Raw genomic sequence first — 17,092 nt, forward strand, 5'->3', positions numbered from 1 at the left:
GGAACAGATGCAGCTCTTTGCTCTTGCAGTTAAGGTGGAATTTAACTATTGTTCCTACCTGAACATGAGACTCAATTTAAACATCCCTTCCAAGTTCCTCATGCCAGAGCCCCTGAACAGGCTCTGAGGCAGCAAAGCTGTGGCAACCACCAGCCCAAAGAGACAACAGCAACTTCTCACCGCTCACGTCCCATCATCTCGCAATACCTGAGCCCGAGCCGGAGGTGGAGAGATCATAGACCAGATCTTGCAAGGTCTTGTCCTTGGAAAGGCACATTTCACAAGAAGGATCCTCCATGTCCAGCCTCTGGCGGTTGTGATAGACCCGCTGGTGGTGGTGGAACACGAAGACCACGATGATCATGACGACGAACACGAGGAACACGGGCCCGGCGATCACCGCCACCAGCTCCACCGGGCCCCAGCTCGACGGGGGCTCGTTGTCCTTCAGGTGGCCTTGGGAAGAGAAAAACAAACAGAGATTTTGAGGAAATTATCATTGTTTTGAGGAGTTTTGAGTGTTTTACTGCTCTCTCAAAGCCTGGGCAATTTTAGCCTGGGGATATGTTAATTAAAGTGTTAAGGTGGGGCTGATTGTCAAGCAGGCAAAATGCAGCTGAAACCTCAAAAAGAAGTTTTGTGGGATCAGGGATTGTGGGCTGTTCATTCACTCTCTTAGACAGGAGTTCTGGGCTGATTTTCCAGAACACTCTGCAGTTCACCTTCTATTTGAACTCAACCAGCTGGCCAGGGCTCCCTGCTCCCTTTTTCCCCTGCAACAGTGAACTGAACCTGCTCAAATATCAGGTTGTGACATTCTTTTCCTCTCTGGATTTTCCTACAGTTTCCATTAGAATTCCTTATACTCTTTAACCCAACCACCTTCCTAGTTCAAAGGCACCACTAAACTGTGCCTTTCCATCTATTCTGGGGATTCCTTTCAAGTGCTACAGAAGCAAACCTGAAGACAATAATTTGTTGTTTTGAGCACAGATGAGACCTCCCCACTGCTCCCAAGGAAAATGACTCTGCAGTCTTCCCAGCACCCACTAAAAACCAGCCCAAAACACAAAGTAGGAGGTGTGAGGAAGCACCACATGCCCTCTGTGTCCCAGGGATGAGAAGCAGAAGTTTCCCACAGCCTCACTCAGAGGCAGGGCTGCTTCCCCTGCATGGTTCTGAACACAGGCACCTTCCTCCCCACACACTTTGCTCTGAAGCTGCTGCAACGTTTCTTTACTTGTGCTCAGCACTGAAAAGATTTGGAGTCTTGGAAGGGAAGCAACACCAGCTGATAAAGGCAGGGCCAGCTCAGTGACAAAGGGAACACACACATTCCCATTTGAATTTGAAGTAGTTTGTTATTTCCACTTTACAGATGAAGGAAATAAACCCAGAGCTCAAGTTCATGCAGCAACTGAAGGGAAGAAGTGAAAACAAGGCTGAGAACTCCAAATTCCCAATCCCAAACAGACAGCTCCTCTCCTCCCACTTCAAACACATGATTTATCTCACTCTCCACTTACCACTGGGAACCATTAAATCAATTTTGTTACAAAAATCAGAGTAGCAGCAGTGAGTGTTACGCAGATCCTCTGAACTCAGGCAGTAGAAGGGTTTCCCAGCAGGAATCAGTTTGGCCTCAGGAATGCAGGTCCGGACGTGGTGTTTGACACCGTCCAGGTTGAACACTGAGACCATGCAGGCGCCGTCCGTCTCACACGTGGAGTTGGCTTGTTTGCAGTCAGAGCACAGACATGTCAAAGCTGAAATCAAAACAACATCAACCCCTTAAAACCACAGAGAGTTAAAGCTTGAACCAAAGGAAACCTTCTTTAAATTCTCCATTTCAAGTGCTGCTCTCAAGCTCTGGAAGAACCGGCTCTGCAAACAGCACAAGTCATACTCAGTATTCCAGACCTGCAAGAATCCAATTTCAGCATGAACCAGACTGTGGAGGCAGAGGAGCCTTTCCAGGAGGTGCCTGTCCAGGCAGCCCTTTGCCTGCCCCTGTTGCAATCACCACCAGCCATGACCCAAGTCAGGCCTGCAAACCGGGCGAGATCCGGGTGAGATCTGAGATCCTCTCCCAGCCCAACCTCGGGTCAGACTCAACACAAAAATCAACAATTCCTCCAACTGACTCAATCCAAACCCAACTGACTGACCTGACTGCACCTGGGCTGTGTCCAGGCTCCCTGGAGCTGCTTAATCTGGGCTGGCCAGGGACCACCAGCCATGACCCAAGTCATGCCTGCAAACTGGGTGAGATCCGAGTGAGATCTGACCGAGATCCTCTCCCAGCCCAACCTCGGGTCAGACCCAACCCAAACCCAACAATTCCTCCAACCTGATTCCAGCTGTGCTGAGTGTCCAGGCTCCCTGCTGGCCAGGGATGAGCACCCCAGCCCAGGGAGACAGGGAGCAGCTGGCAGAGGCCAAAGCCAACCCAATCCCCAGTGACTGCACGAGCCCAGCGTGCACACCCAGCTAGATCAGCCACTTATTTCATAACTGCTTCCCTGATCCGAGACACCACCTTGGGTCAAATAAATTCCTGGCTTTTTGCCTGCTCTCCACAAAGATGATTTGGATAAAGAGAAGGAGAAAACTCTGAGGCAGATTCCCACATTTTTTCCACCTCCCAGCTGTCATTGTACTTTTCTCAAGCTGCCTGAAAAACTGTAAGCAAATCCTCAGGCCTTGCCATCCTTGGGAACAAAGAGGAATCCAACAATGTCAAGAAGAAGGGTGGGGCTTGTTTAGCAGCATGCTGGGTTTTTCAGCAGCTTTCATCAGCTCTCCCAGCCTTCCCAGAGGGAATCCAAAACATGTCCTTACCTGCTGCAGAAATGGGCTCTCAGGTAGGGAGGGTGTGAAGAAGGGTTTTAAAAGATACAAGTGGCCACAGTTAACTCTGCCCAAGCTGATCTAAATCCTCTCAGTGTAAAGTCACACACAGAATCATCCTCAGTGTTTGTGTGTGGGGCCATGTTACCCTAAGCTTCATGAAAAACAAGCTGCTCCTGATTTACTCAGGGTTCCTTTAGGAGGAAGACACCCATTAGCCCTTATCCCAGAGCCCTGGGTAAATCAATCAGCCTAATTGCATTACTATTCACTTAATTCTCTCTGGATTCTGCTCCTCCTTTTCCAGCTGCTGTTTTGAGCTGGTTCAGACATGGGTGCTGCTTAGTTTGGAATCAACAGACTGAAAACAGCAGTGAGAAGAGCCAAGGGAAGGGCTGGAGCTGTGGCAGGAGGGGTTTAGGATGGCTACAGGGAAAGGTTCTGTGTTCTGAGTGTTTGGACACTGCTCTCCAAAAGGTTGGATTGTGGGATGTCTCCACAAGACCAGGAGTTGGACTGGATGATGCTGGTGGATCCAATTCAGGATATTTCATGGTTCTGTAACTCTGGGATCAAAAGCTGAGACACCTTTAAAAAGCATCATGAGCAAATGGAGGTGCTCAGCACAGGCCAGAGAAATGGGACCCAGGACAGAAAACGGACAGGACAGACTGATCAGTGTTGAGAAGGGTGGAAAACATCCACAGATTCTGAAGATTTTGAGAGGAAATGTTGTACTGAAAGGAAAAAACCCATCCACTAACACGCACTTCAAACAGCTCCAAGATCAGGGTTTTCCCCATGGTCAGCAGAGTGCAGAAAAGACAATTCTGAAAAATCCATACACAGGTTGGTGATAAAGGAGATTTTATGAAAATCTGAGATGGCAAAGAGCACCCAGGGCACATTCCTGCCTTCATGTCTACTTAAAAGGAAATGGTCTTTTAAAGCATCTCCCTTATTACTTATCAAAAGCTCGAGGTACAAATTAAAAACATTTAACCCACACACATTTCACTGTGTAGGTTCTTTTCAGTTTGATTTAGATACAACAAAACTGAACTTTGTTCCTCTTAGACTCATTTTTGAGGTCTCAATTCCAAGATTTAGGCTGTGGCAAGTTTTGCTTCCAGAAGCTACAAAGCAAACAAAACACTTCAAAATGCACTAATAAAACTGGTTTTGTAAACTTCTGAGTGAATTATCTGGCCTGAAACTGAGCATGCCTTTGAGAGGGAAAGCAGAGAAGCAGGTTGTGTCTGCTCAGTCTCATTTTGTAGGATTAAAAAAACAACAACAACAACAAAAAAAATCAGTTTACCTGCAAGGTATGATACCAGAGCCCCAGCTTGGAGACAGAGGGAGATCCTTATCTGTTCTGTGCAGAAAACCAAAATTTCCTGCTAAAGGAGGGGGATGCCCCACGGCTTCACCTCACCCTGAGACAACTTCACCCCTCTCTGCTCTGTTTTAACTTTAATTCTGATGTTTGCACCTCAAAAATCCCCACGGTTAGAGAGCAGCTGGAACAAAGAGAATGGAGCCTTCAGCACATGCTGTCCTTCCTCCACCTCTCAGCACAGACCCTGCAGGGGCTTTCCAGGTATTGTTGGCCAGAACCTTCCAGCTGCAGGCAGGAACTCTCCAATGTTCTGTGTGTGCCAGGGAGGAAAGGCCTGTGTGCTCCTGGCAGAGAGGAGAATTACAGAGCAACCCATGTGGGCCCAGGAACTCCAGTTTGCTTCATTCTTCTATCAGAAACTTAGCAGAAGCCAGGAAAAAGCAAATTGTTGTTTGTCCTTGGGTGGGGGGACAGAAGGTGGGCAAGAAGCAGAGCTGGTGTCTCCTGAGTGCTCTGAGAGCAGCCAGGGCAAAGCAGGAGACAGGAGTGGATAAAAGGATTTTTCATGCCAACAGCATTCTTTTCTCCTTGGGGAAGAAAAGCTCCTATTGAGCCAAACATATAATCTACTTAATAAAAAACCAGCCTGGGCTGAAGGAAATAGTGAAGGGAAACAAAGAGCAGTTCCCAGAGCTGGGCTGGTGCATTCCCCCCGTGCTGGGCTGTGTGCAAGGAGCTGGAGCTGCAGCTGAGCCCTCCTGATCTGCTCCCCACCCAACAGGCAGAGCCCAGCCCTGCACAGACACTGCCTCAACAAGCCCAAGGCTCAGCTGCACATCCTGGGCAGGAAAAGCTTTGTTCTCACTGGAGGGATGGAGCAGGTTGGAGCAAACCTTGCTGTGATTCCATCTGAGGCTGGGCCTCGCTGCTGTTCACCAAAATATCCCCCTGCATCAACCAGAAAAGAGGAAAAAAACAAAGGCCGGCTCTGTCCCTCCAAACCCCCTGCTAAAAGAACCTCTATTCCCAAAATGGATCCAAACAAACATGAAAAGCTTTGTTCTCACTGGAGGAATGGAGCAAACCTTGCTGTGATTCCATCCAAGGCTGGGCCTCACTGCTGTTCACCAAAACCTGAGAGATCCCTCAGCACTGACAATAATAAAAATAAAATTTATTTATTTGCAGTGTTGAGTGAGCTCTCCTCAATCCTTGACTATCCCAGGGTTTGACTCCTTCTGCTCCCCATGAGGTTCCTGGATTACAGCCCTGAAAGGATCCTGGGGCACAGAGGTGTCCATATCCCCCTGCACCAACCACAGAAAAAATGGAAAAAAACCCACTGGGATTGCTCTGTCCCTCCAAACCCCCTCATTAAAACAACCTGCATTCCCAAAATGGATCCAAACAAACATGAAAAGCTTTGTTCTCACTGGAGAAATGGAGCAGGTTGGAACAAACCTTGCTGTGATTCCATCTGAGGCTGGGCCTCGCTGCTGTTCACCAAAACCTGAGAGATCCCTCAGCACTGACAATAAACAAAATAAAATTTATTTATTTGCAGTGCTGAGTGACCTCTCCTCAATCCTTGACTATCCCAGCCCAGGGTTTGATTCCTGCTCCCCACGAGGTTCCCAGGCTATAAACCCAGCTCTGAAAGGATCCTGGGGCACAGAGGTGTCCATACCCCCCTGCACCAACCACAGAAAAAATGGAAAAAACCACTGGGATGGCTCTGTTCCTCCAAACCCCCCATTAAAACAACCTGTATTCCCAAAATGGATCCAAACAAACATGAAAAGCTTTGTTCTCACTGGAGGATGGAGCAAACCTTGCTGTGATTCCATCTGAGGCTGGGCCTCACTGCTGTTCACCAAAACCTGAGAGATCCCTCAGCACTGACAATAAACAAAATAAAATTTATTTATTTGCAGTGCTGAGTGACCTCTCCTCAATCCTTGACCAGCCCAGGGTTTGACTCCTTCTGCTCCCCATGAGAAAGCCCTGAAAGGATCCTGGGGCACAGACGTGTCCATATCCCCCTGCACCAACCACAGAAAAAAGGAAAAAACCACTGAGATGGCTCTGTCCCTCCAAACCCCCTCATTTAAACAACCTGTATTCCCAAAATGGATCCAAACAAACATGAAAAGCTTTGTTCTCACTGGAGAAATGGAGCAGGTTGGAACAAACCTTGCTGTGATTCCATCTGAGGCTGGGCCTCACTGCTGTTCACCAAAATCTGAGAGATCCCTCAGCACTGACAATAATAAAAATAAATTATTTATCTGCAGTGTTGAGAGACCTCTCCTCAATCCTTGACCAGCCCAGGGTTTGACTCCTTCTGCTCCCCATGAGGTTCCCAGGTTACAGCCCCAGCTCTGAAAGGATCCTGGGGCACAGAGGTGTCCATATCCCCCTGCACCAACCACAGAAAAAATGGAAAAAAACCCACTGGGATGGCTCTGTCCCTCCAATCCCCCCATTAAAAGAACCTGGATTCCCAAAATGGATCCAAACAAACAGGTGGGGGGCTGCAGATTCCAGCTCTGTGCTCCAGGGAGATTCACACCCGGAGCTCTGACAGGCAAAGAACATTTCTCCTCCTCTCCCAGCTCATTTTGCACGGATTTATTCTCACATGTGTCAAGATGTCTCTGCAGCCAGACAGGGGAAAGTTTCACAGCAGAATCTCCTGCAATGGTGTTAAAGCACCTTTAGGAATACATTTTCCAGCATCTCCCTAAGAAAGATGCCATTTTCTCAAGGCTGAAAACTCCACCTGATCAATATGGATGAGGATAATTAACCTGAAGGTGATCATTGGTAAAATTGCCAATAACCACCCACGTTATTTACCAGATAAACAGATTTTTTTTTTGCAGGGATTTTTTGCTGTTCTTTTTCAACAGTTTGAATTGAGGCTGGAAGAATGATTCCCCTGACTTTGAGGGCACAGGAGCTGCAGTTGATTTTTGTTTTTTGTACCCCACTCTGGGAGCACCAGTTTCAGAATAACATCAGCAGCAGAAATGGGGAACAATTGGCTTTGTAGCTCTGCAGCTTCTCTGGATGCTTTAATGAAGAGGGACGTGTGTAAACATGCTTGGAAGAAAGAAATCCCTGTCAGTGTCTGGCTCTGTGCTGTGCCAAAATAAAGAGCAAACCTGGATCAGCAGGGTTAGGAATTCATGGCCAGGAATCCTCAGGTGTGTCCAGGAGTCCCTGTGTGCTCCTGGTTCAGCTGGGTAAAGGAACAGGAAAAAATCAGCTCCATTTTCCCAGAGGCAATGATGAGGGGACACTGAGCCATCTGATGGAGGCTTTAAAAAATCGAGATTTACTTTCCATTCTATTATCATGGAATATTCTTATTCCATTCTATTATCATGGAATATTCTTATTCCATTATATTATCATAGAATATTCTTATTCCATTCTATTACCATGGAATATTATTAATACATTCTATTATCATGGAATATTGTTATTCCATTCTATTGCCATGGAATATTATTAATACATTCTATTATATGGAATATTATTATTCCATTATATTATAATGGAAAATTATTATTCCATTCTATTACCATGGAATATTATTAACACATTCTATTATCATGGAAAATTATTATTCCATTCTATTATCATGCAATATTATTATTATCATGGAATATTCTTATTCCATTATATTATCACAGAATATTATTATTCCATTCTATTACCATGGAATATTATTAATACATTCTATTATCATGGAATATTATTATTATAATGGAATTTTATTATTCCATTCTATTATCACAGAATATTATTATTCCATTATATTACCATGGAATATTATTATTCCATTCTATTATCATGGAATATTATTATTATAATGGAATTGTATTATTCCATTCTATTATCACAGAATATTATTATTCCATTCTATTACCATGGAATATCCCTTGCTGGCCCTTCACACTCACATTCACTCTGCTGGTGGGGATCCCTCCAGCCCTTGCTGGGTTAATTGGAGTCCAAGGTGGCTCCCCAGGTGTTGTGGTGTGTTGCAATGTCCTGTTGTACCTTCTCCCTTCCCCCTCGCCCCTCGCTGAGTGTGCCCTGTCAATCAGGCTGACACACCAGCAAGGCGTCGTGTGATCGGTGTCCCCAGTCCCTTGAGACCCTGCCCCTTCACCTGCTTGGTGGCTCACCTGTCCCCTCCCCTTCCCCTGCCCTGAGCTTAAAATGTGAATGAGACCATGTGGCCTCTATTCTGTTAGCAGCAGTGGCCCGGTGCAGACATCTCTGTACCCATGGAATAAACATCTGGCTACCTTCTAGCAGAATCCACTCCCTTTCTCTCCACCATCGCCAGAAGCTCTCTCCTGAGGAACTGCGAGTCCGTTTTCGGGCTGCAGAGTCGAGCCCACCCACAGGGACGCCAATATATTGGAATATGAATCCCAATATAACCAGTTAGATGGTGCCCAGGCCAGTTCTGACCTTCGCTGCTGGGCCAAAGGCAGCACTGCGGTGTTTTACCCCAGAGATACCTTGGCTGGCGGCAGAGTGCAGCGGGGCACAAGACAGGACTCCGTTCTCCTCAGGAGAGAGAGCTTCTGGTGATGGTAGAGAGAAAGGGAGTGGATTCTGCTAGAAGGTTGCCAGATGTTTATTCCGTGGGTACAGAGATGTCTGCACTGGGCCACTGCTGCTATAACAGAATAGAGGCCGCATGGTCTCATTCATTTTAAGCTCAGGACAGGGGAAGGGGAGGGGACAGGTGAGCCACCAAGCAGGTGAAGGGGCAGGGTCTCAAGGGACGAGGGACACCGATCACCCGACGCCTTGCTGGTGTGTCAGCCTGATTGACAGGGCACACTCAGCGAGGGGCGAGGGGGAAGGGAGAAGGTACAACAGGACATTGCAACACACCACAACACCCAGGGGTCACCTGCACCCACTGCCCCCAAAATCCAATGTCAGGCCAGCTCTGGGTGCTGTCAGTGCCCATTTCCTCACTCAGGAGCTGCAGAAATCAACCCTTCCCCACATCTCATTTCCCCTCCTGTTGTGGATCAAAACATTTCTCTTTTTTGCTTCTTGCTGGTGCTTCTGGTATCTACTGACCCACTGCTGCTACATGAAATGGAGTTAAAATTAACTGCAAAGCACACTATGGAAAACAAAGCACTTTAAAGCAAGTCATCCAGAAACTAAACATTATCCTGGCATATTTCAAGTTGGAAGTAAAAGTCTCAACTTCTCTGAGCTGGCTGCAGTCCCCTGGCACAGGCTGGGCCTGACGTGAAGGCAGCAGGGCTGACTAGAAAACACACGAAATGGAAACAACAAAAAAATAAAAGAGGCAGGAAGAATGTGGCTTTAAAGTGCAGAACTTTCCCTGCATCCACTCCAGGAACACAAACCAGCTTCTGAATAAACTGTAAATAAGGAATTGACAGGAGTCTCATCATTAAGAGGTTAATTAGAAGAAGCCTTGATGTTTCTGTGCTGCTCTTTTACCCAGACCATGGACACAGAGCTCCTGGTCTGACACTATTTTGTGTTTTAACTGACACCAATTTTGTGTTTTAACTGACACTATTTTGTGTTTTAACTGACACTATTTTGTGTTTTAACTGACACCAATTTTGTGTTTTAACTGACACCAATTTTGTGTTTAAAGTGCAGAACTTTCCCTGCATCCACTCCAGGAACACAAACCAGCTCCTGAATGAATTGTAAATAAGGAATTGACAGGAGTCTCATCATTAAGAGGTTAATTAGAGGAACCCTTGATGTTTCTGCTTTTGCTCTTCCACCCTGAACACGGACACACATCTCACCATTCCCTCTCTGGGCTCTGGTCTGACACCAATTTTGTGTTTTAACTGACACCAATTTTGTGTTTAAAGTGCAGAACTTTCCCTGCATCCACTCCAGGAACACAAACCAGCTCCTGAATAAATTGTAAATAAGGAATTGACAGGAGTCTCATCATTAAGAGGTTAATTAGGAGAAGCCTTGATGTTTCTGTGCTGCTCTTTTACCCAGACCATGGACATAGGGCTCCTCATTCCCTCTCTGGGCTCTGGTTTGACACCAATTTTGTGTTTAAAGTGCAGAACTTTCCCTGCATCTACCCCAGGAACACAAACCAGCTCCTGAATAAAATTGTAAATAAGGAATTGACAGGAGTCTCATCATTAAGAGGTTAATTAGAGGAACCCTTGATGTTTCTGCTGTTGCTCTTCCACCCTGAACACGGACACAGAGCTCCTGGTCTGACACTATTTTGTGTTTTAACTGACACCAATTTTGTGTTTTAACTGACACCAATTTTGTGTTTTAACTGACACCAATTTTGTGTTTAAAGTGCAGAACTTTCCCTGCATCTACCCCAGGAACACAAACCAGCTTCTGAATAAATTGTAAATAAGGAATTGACAGGAGTTTCATCATTAAGAGGTTAATTAGAGGAACCCTTGATGTTTCTGCTTTTGCTCTTCCACCCTGAACACGGACACAGAGCTCCTGGTCTGACACTATTTTGTGTTTTACCTGACACCAATTTTGTGTTTTAACTGACACTATTTTGTGTTTAAAGTGCAGAACTTTCCCTGCATCCACTCCAGGAACACAAACCAGCTTCTGAATAAACTGTAAATAAGGAATTGACAGGAGTTTCATCATTAAGAAGTTAATTAGGAGAAGCCTTGATGTTTCTGTGCTGCTCTTTTACCCAGACCATGGACATAGGGCTCCTCATTCCCTCTCTGGGCTCTGGTCTGACACTATTTTGTGTTTAAAGTGCAGAACTTTCCCTGCATCTACCCCAGGAACACAAACCAGCTCCTGAATAAAATTGTAAATAAGGAATTGACTGGAGTTTCATCACTAAGAGGTTAATTAGGAGAAGCCTTGATGTTTCTGTGCTGCTCTTTTACCCAGACCATGGACACAGAGCTCCTGGTCTGACACTATTTTGTGTTTTAACTGACACCAATTTTGTGTTTTAACTGACACCTATTTTGTGTTTAAAGTGCAGAACTTTCCCTGCATCCACTCCAGAAACACAAACCAGCTTCTGAATAAAATTGTAAATAAGGAATTGATAGGAGTCTCATCATTAAGAGGTTAATTAGAAGAAGTCTTGATGTTTCTGCTGTTGCTCTTCCACCCTGAACACGGACACAGAGCTCCTGGTCTGACACTATTTTGTGTTTTACCTGACACCAATTTTGTGTTTTACCTGACACCAATTCTGTGTTTTACCTGACCCCTATTTTGTGTTTTACCTGACACCAATTTTGTGTTTTACCTGACACCAATTCTGTGTTTTACCTGACCCCTATTCTGTGTTTTACCTGACCCCTATTCTGTGTTTTACCTGACCCCTATTTTATGTTTTAACTCGCCAGCAAACCAGTTTAGGAGGCAAGAGCCCCCACACCCACCCTGCACACCTGATGCTGCCCAGGTTTATCACCAACACTTCAGAGCCCTCCTGGCTTCTCTCAGGCTTTTCCAGAGTGGAAATTGTTTAACATGTGGCCAACATTGCCACATCCAGCAACCCACACTTGCAAGAAGGCCACAAAAAGCAGCAAGGATTTAAAGTGTAGGGAAGGCTCTTTTTTTATTTTCTGCTGAAAAGAAAGAAATAAACAGCGGTGCACAAGAGAAGCGCAAACCAGCTGAAAACCAGGGGTTTAAAGGAGGAGTTCCCACCCAGAATTTCATGTCTATAAAAGAGAGAAGCAATTCCTGCCTGCTCTGCCCCTGTCACCACCCAGTGAACTTTGCTTGCTGCTATGAGAGCTGACGTTTGACTGGGCTCCTTTCGCAGGAGCCATTTCCGGAGCATCCACTGCTGGCAGGGAATTCAGGGGAAAGAAAAAATCAAAAACAACCCAAGTGTCTGGCCAAGGAGCTGGAGGAGTTCAAGAATGTTTGTTGGACACTGTTTTTAATTTCCAGTTAGAGAAAGGCTTTCTTGGAAAGTTGTAAGATATAACTTACAAACCACGCAGGGTTCGCCTGATTTAACTGGGGAAATATTTGAAGCAGGTGGTGTTAATAATAAAATCTGCTGCCCCAAAATTATTCCCTCAAGGTGGGTTTTTGATTTATTTCAAGCAAAGCTGAGCTGCAACACCCCTTTGCAAAGGAGCCTTGATTATTTTCCTTTTTTCGTTTCTAAAGATTGATGATTTTTCTTGATTACTTTTCTTTTTTGTTTCTAAAGATTGATGATTTTTCTTGATTATTTTCCTTTTTTTTTTTTAATTGATGATTTTTCTTGATTCTTTTATTATTCCCAGGGTGATCCCTGCCATCCTGCACCTCATTCCACGAGTGCAGCTCCCTCCAGCCCAGGCTGAGCTCACACCTTGCACTGAATAAAAGCAGAAACAATAATCACTCCTAGAGCCCAAAATCAAAGGCACCGGGAGTTGCCAAGTTTCCAGGGGATTTGTACACTCAATTGGTCTTTTCCTGTTTATTAATTATGATTTTTTTTTAATAAACATCAGGTTTTAGCTAAGTGAAAGCCTGAGAACAGCCGTGCCATGAGTCTCATCTGATCCTGCTCTGCCATTTATCACAGAGGAGCTGAAATACCCTTGTAAGGCTGGGGTTGCACCAAAACACAGCTCCTCTCCTCCCAAAAGCCCATTTGTACCCCCAAATTCTCAGGAATCCCAGGTAAACCCTCATCTGCTGCCCAGGTGAGGTTTGAAGGCATTTTGTGTGCTCTAAAACAAGCCCAGATCTGCACACACACACACACACACAGAGTTATTACCCTCTGTCTGTCAGGTGGGAATGCAGAGCACGAACGGGGAGAGGTTGGGGAGGAGAAAAATATTAAAAATATTCCCCAGAGGAACCTGTCAGGACAGGTACCCGAGTTACACAACAGCATCACCCCCATGGGCACAGAGCTGGACTGCTCTGGGAAGCCCTGAGTGGCCACCAGCCCGTCCTCTGGCCCCAAAAATGTTCAGTCAGGTCTTTCCTTTGGGAAAATCGTTCCTTCAGTTCATCCCAAATCAATTTCCTTCCTAAAAATGGATCTCGGATCTTCTGTTTGCCCCAAACCTGCAGCAGAAACCTCCTGTTCCTCTCTAAGCCAGAGCTGAGAGCTCTCACTCTTCCCCCATGGGCAGCAGAAGCAGGGAAAGGAAAAGGAACAACACAGAGTTCTTCCCCCCTCACCTCCCTCCAAACAAATATTTACAGCTGCTCCAGAAGCTCAGGGTATGAAAAGTTTCCTTAAAAGCCCAAATTGCAGGTTGGAGGGGGGTGGGTGCTGCAGACACACCTCTGGGGCATGGGGAAAATCGTTCCTTCAGTTCATCCCAAATCAATTTCCTTCCTAAAAATGGATCTCGGATCTTCTGTTTGCCCCAAACCTGCAGCAGAAACCTCCTGCTCCTCTCAAACACAGAGCTGAGAGCTCTCACTCTTCCCCCATGAGCAGCAGAAGCAGGGAAAGGAAAAGGAACAACACAGAACAAACAAGAGACACAAAGAGTTCTTCCCCCCTCCAAACAAATATTTACAGCTGCTCCAGAAGCTCAGGGTATGAAAGGTTTCCTTAAAAGCCCAAATTGCAGGTTGGAGGGGGGTGGGTGGTACAGACACACCTCTAGGGCATGGGGGTGCCCAGTTCACCCCAGCACGAGCCACAGGATAACGGGAAGAGGCCACAACCCCAGAAATTCCACGACAACACGGTGGCACTTCCCACCTTGGGCTCATCCACACCTCTGTGACAAACCCAGAAAGCTCTGAGACCTCCAAGCCCATCCTCTGTGAAAGCCAGAAATCCCAATTCCATCGTTATCTCCCAAAACCTGAGGCTGAAGGCTCCCAGATCTCCTCCCAAGGTGAGCACAGGGGGCTTCAGAGCCACCCCCAGCCCCAATTGCTGCTGCCTCTTCCTGACACATCCTCATCCCACAAAGCCCCAAAGCAGCTCTGGTTCACACAAACCACACATCCCTGTGAGCCCCCAAACATCGAGCACACATCCCTGATGCCATCAGAGTCCCCCCTGATTTCAGAACCCCAAACCTCATAGATCCCACCCCCAAATCCTTCTTTTCACCCCGAAACACCCACACCTACCCATGCCCCTCAAATATTCAACACACATCCTTGATGCCATCAGTCTCCCCGATTCCAGAACCCTTAACCCCATAGATCTCACCCCCAAATCCTTCACCCCAAAACACCCACACCTATCCATGCCCCCCAAAACATCCAACACACATCCTTGATGCCTTCAGAGTTGCCCTTTCTTCCAGACCCCCTAACCCCATAGATCTTACCCCCAAATCCTTCACCCCAAAACACCCACACCTATCCATGCCCCCCAAAACATCCAACACACATCCTTGATGCCTTCAGAGTCCCCCCAGATTTCAGAACCCTTAACCCCATGGATCCCAAATCCTTCTTTTCACCCCGAAACACCCACACCTATCCGCACCCCCCAAACATCCAGTACACATCCTTGATGCCTTCAGAGTTCCCCTTTCTTCCAGACCCCCTAACCCCATAGATCTTACCCCAAATTCCTTCTTTTCACCCCAAAACACCCACAGCTACCCACGCCCCTCTCTGAGCCCCCCAAACATCCAACACACATCCCTGATGCCTTCAGAGTCCTCCCTGATTTAAGAACCCCTAAATCCATAGATTCCACCCCAAATCCTTCCCTTCACCCTGAAACGCCCACACTATCCAAGCCCCCCAAACACGTCCTTGATGCTTTCAGAGTCCCCCCTGATTTCAGAACGCCTAAATCCATCCTGATTTCAGATCCCACTCCAAATCCTTCTTTTCACCCTGCAACACCCACACCTATCCACGCCCCAAACCCCTCAGGGTGTTCCTCGCAGCCTTAGGGGCACCTCCAGGCCCCTCCAACCCTTTTGCCTCCCCCACCCCACGATCCACCCCTCCCCTCAGTTCAGCCCTTCTCACCACCCTGGAACACCCACCCCTGTCTCTCCCCGCCCCCAAACCCCTCAGGGCCTCCTCACTCCCCCAGCCCTCCCTCACCCCTTTTCCCTCACCCTAAAACCTCCCCAGGGCCTCACCCCACACCCGCCCGCCCCACAGCCGCCCCCAGGCCCGGGCAGGCCCCGGCTCATCCCCCCGCGCTGCCCTCAGCTCCCCGCATCGCCTCCCTCTCGCTTCCCTCCATCATCCCTCGCTCCCCCTCACGACCCCTCCCCGGTCCTCCCCGTTCCCCTCACGGCGGGGGCGGGGGCGCCGCCATGTTGTGCCCGGTGCGGGCCGGGCTCACTCACCGCGGGCCCCGCCGAGCGGGCCGGCCAGGAGCAGGAGCAGGACGGGCAGGAGGGCGGCGGGGGACGGCGGGGAGCGGCGGGCGGATGGAAGGGCCGGAGGGAAGCGGGGGGCCGGGGCGGCCATGGCGGGGACGCGCCGCGGCCTCGGAGCGGAGCGGCCGCAGCGCCGGCGGGAGGGGGAGCGGGGGCGGGGCTGGGGCGGGGCTAAAGGGGAGGGGCGGGGCGAACCCGCGCATGCGCACTCGGGAAGGGAGGGGGGACAGCGGGAGGGGACCCCGGGCTGGAGAGGGGAGATAAGGGAGAGATAAGGGGAGATAAATGTGAGATATGGGTGTAAGATATGGGTGAGATATGTGTAAGATATGTGTATGATGTGGGTGGGATAAGTGTGCAAGGTATGGGTGAGGTAATTGTATTATATGGGTGTAAGATACGTGTGTGATAAGTGTGTAAGATATGTGAGATATATGTGTGTGATAAGTGTGATATATGGGTGAGATACATGTGTGATACAGGTGTGATAAGTGTGTATAATATGTGAGATATATGTGTGAGGTGTGAGATACGGGTGACATATGGGTGTGATAAGTGTGAGATGTGTGTGATAAGTGTGTAAGATATGCATGAGATAAGTGTGTGATATATGGGTGTGATATGGGTGAGATACATGTGTGATACAGGTGTGACAAGTGTGTAAGATATGTGAGATATATGTGATGTGTGAGGTATGTGTGAGATATGGGTGTGATAAGTGTGAGATATGGGTGTGATATGGGTGAGATACATGTGTGATACAGGTGTGATAAGTGTGTGATATGAGTGTGATTTTTGTGTATAATGTGTGTGCACACATGTGATTGGTGTGTTCAGGCATTGTTCATGTGTGCAGTCATGTCTGATGTGTGTGCACATGTGTGATGTGTTTGTTCAAACATGACGTGTGTGCACAGTGTGATGTGTGTGTTCAGGTGTTGTTTGTGTCTGGTGTGTGTGCACACGTGTGATTGGTGTATTCACGTGTTGTTTGTGTCTGACGGGTGTGCAAATGTGTGATGTGTTTGTTCAGGTGTTGTTTATGCCTGATGTGTGTGCACTGTGTGTGTGCAGGTGTGTGTATGATGTGTGTGTAGGTGTGCAGTGTGTGTGCAGGAATGCAGGGTGTGTGTGCAAGCATGATGTGTGTGTGCAAGCATGATGTGTGTGTGCAAGCATGGGGTGTGTGTGTGTGTGTGCAAGCATGATGTGTGCGTGTGCTTGATGTGTGTGTGCGTGTGTGCCATGTTGGGGCAGGTGGGCACTGAGGCTGGGCATCCCAAACCCGGGCAGGGCACTGCAGACCCTGAACAGGGCACCCCAAACCATCTGAGCACCCCAAACCCTGAGTTGAACACCCCAAACCACAGACTGACACCCCAAATCACCATCTGAGCACCCCAAACTCTAGTTAGGGCACCCCAAACCACAGGCTGAGCACCCCAAACTACAGGGTGAGCACTCCAAACCCTGGTAGGGCACCCCAGACCACAGACTGGCACCCCAAACCCTGGTTAGGGCACACCAAACCAACATCTGAGCACCCCAA

The 17,092-nt window shown here is 47.7% G+C and overlaps 1 protein-coding gene across 1 annotated transcript in view; it reads right to left on the reverse strand.

Moving 5' to 3' along the window:
- ACVR1B (activin A receptor type 1B) overlaps window positions 1-15,689 on the reverse strand; it is a 31,023-nt gene extending 15,334 nt beyond the window's left edge. The window contains exons 1-3 of the mRNA XM_064734731.1: window positions 15,511-15,689; window positions 1,527-1,766; window positions 208-456 (exon numbers count right to left, since the gene is read on the reverse strand). Of these exons, the coding sequence (XP_064590801.1) occupies window positions 208-456; window positions 1,527-1,766; window positions 15,511-15,634 (613 nt within the window). The 5' untranslated portion in view covers window positions 15,635-15,689. The remainder of the gene's footprint in view (window positions 1-207; window positions 457-1,526; window positions 1,767-15,510) is intronic.
- Between the last annotated feature and the right edge of the window lie 1,403 nt (window positions 15,690-17,092).

This window comes from Zonotrichia leucophrys, chromosome 29, assembly GCF_028769735.1.
Source record: "Zonotrichia leucophrys gambelii isolate GWCS_2022_RI chromosome 29, RI_Zleu_2.0, whole genome shotgun sequence".
In the NCBI taxonomy this organism is placed as follows: domain Eukaryota; kingdom Metazoa; phylum Chordata; class Aves; order Passeriformes; family Passerellidae; genus Zonotrichia; species Zonotrichia leucophrys.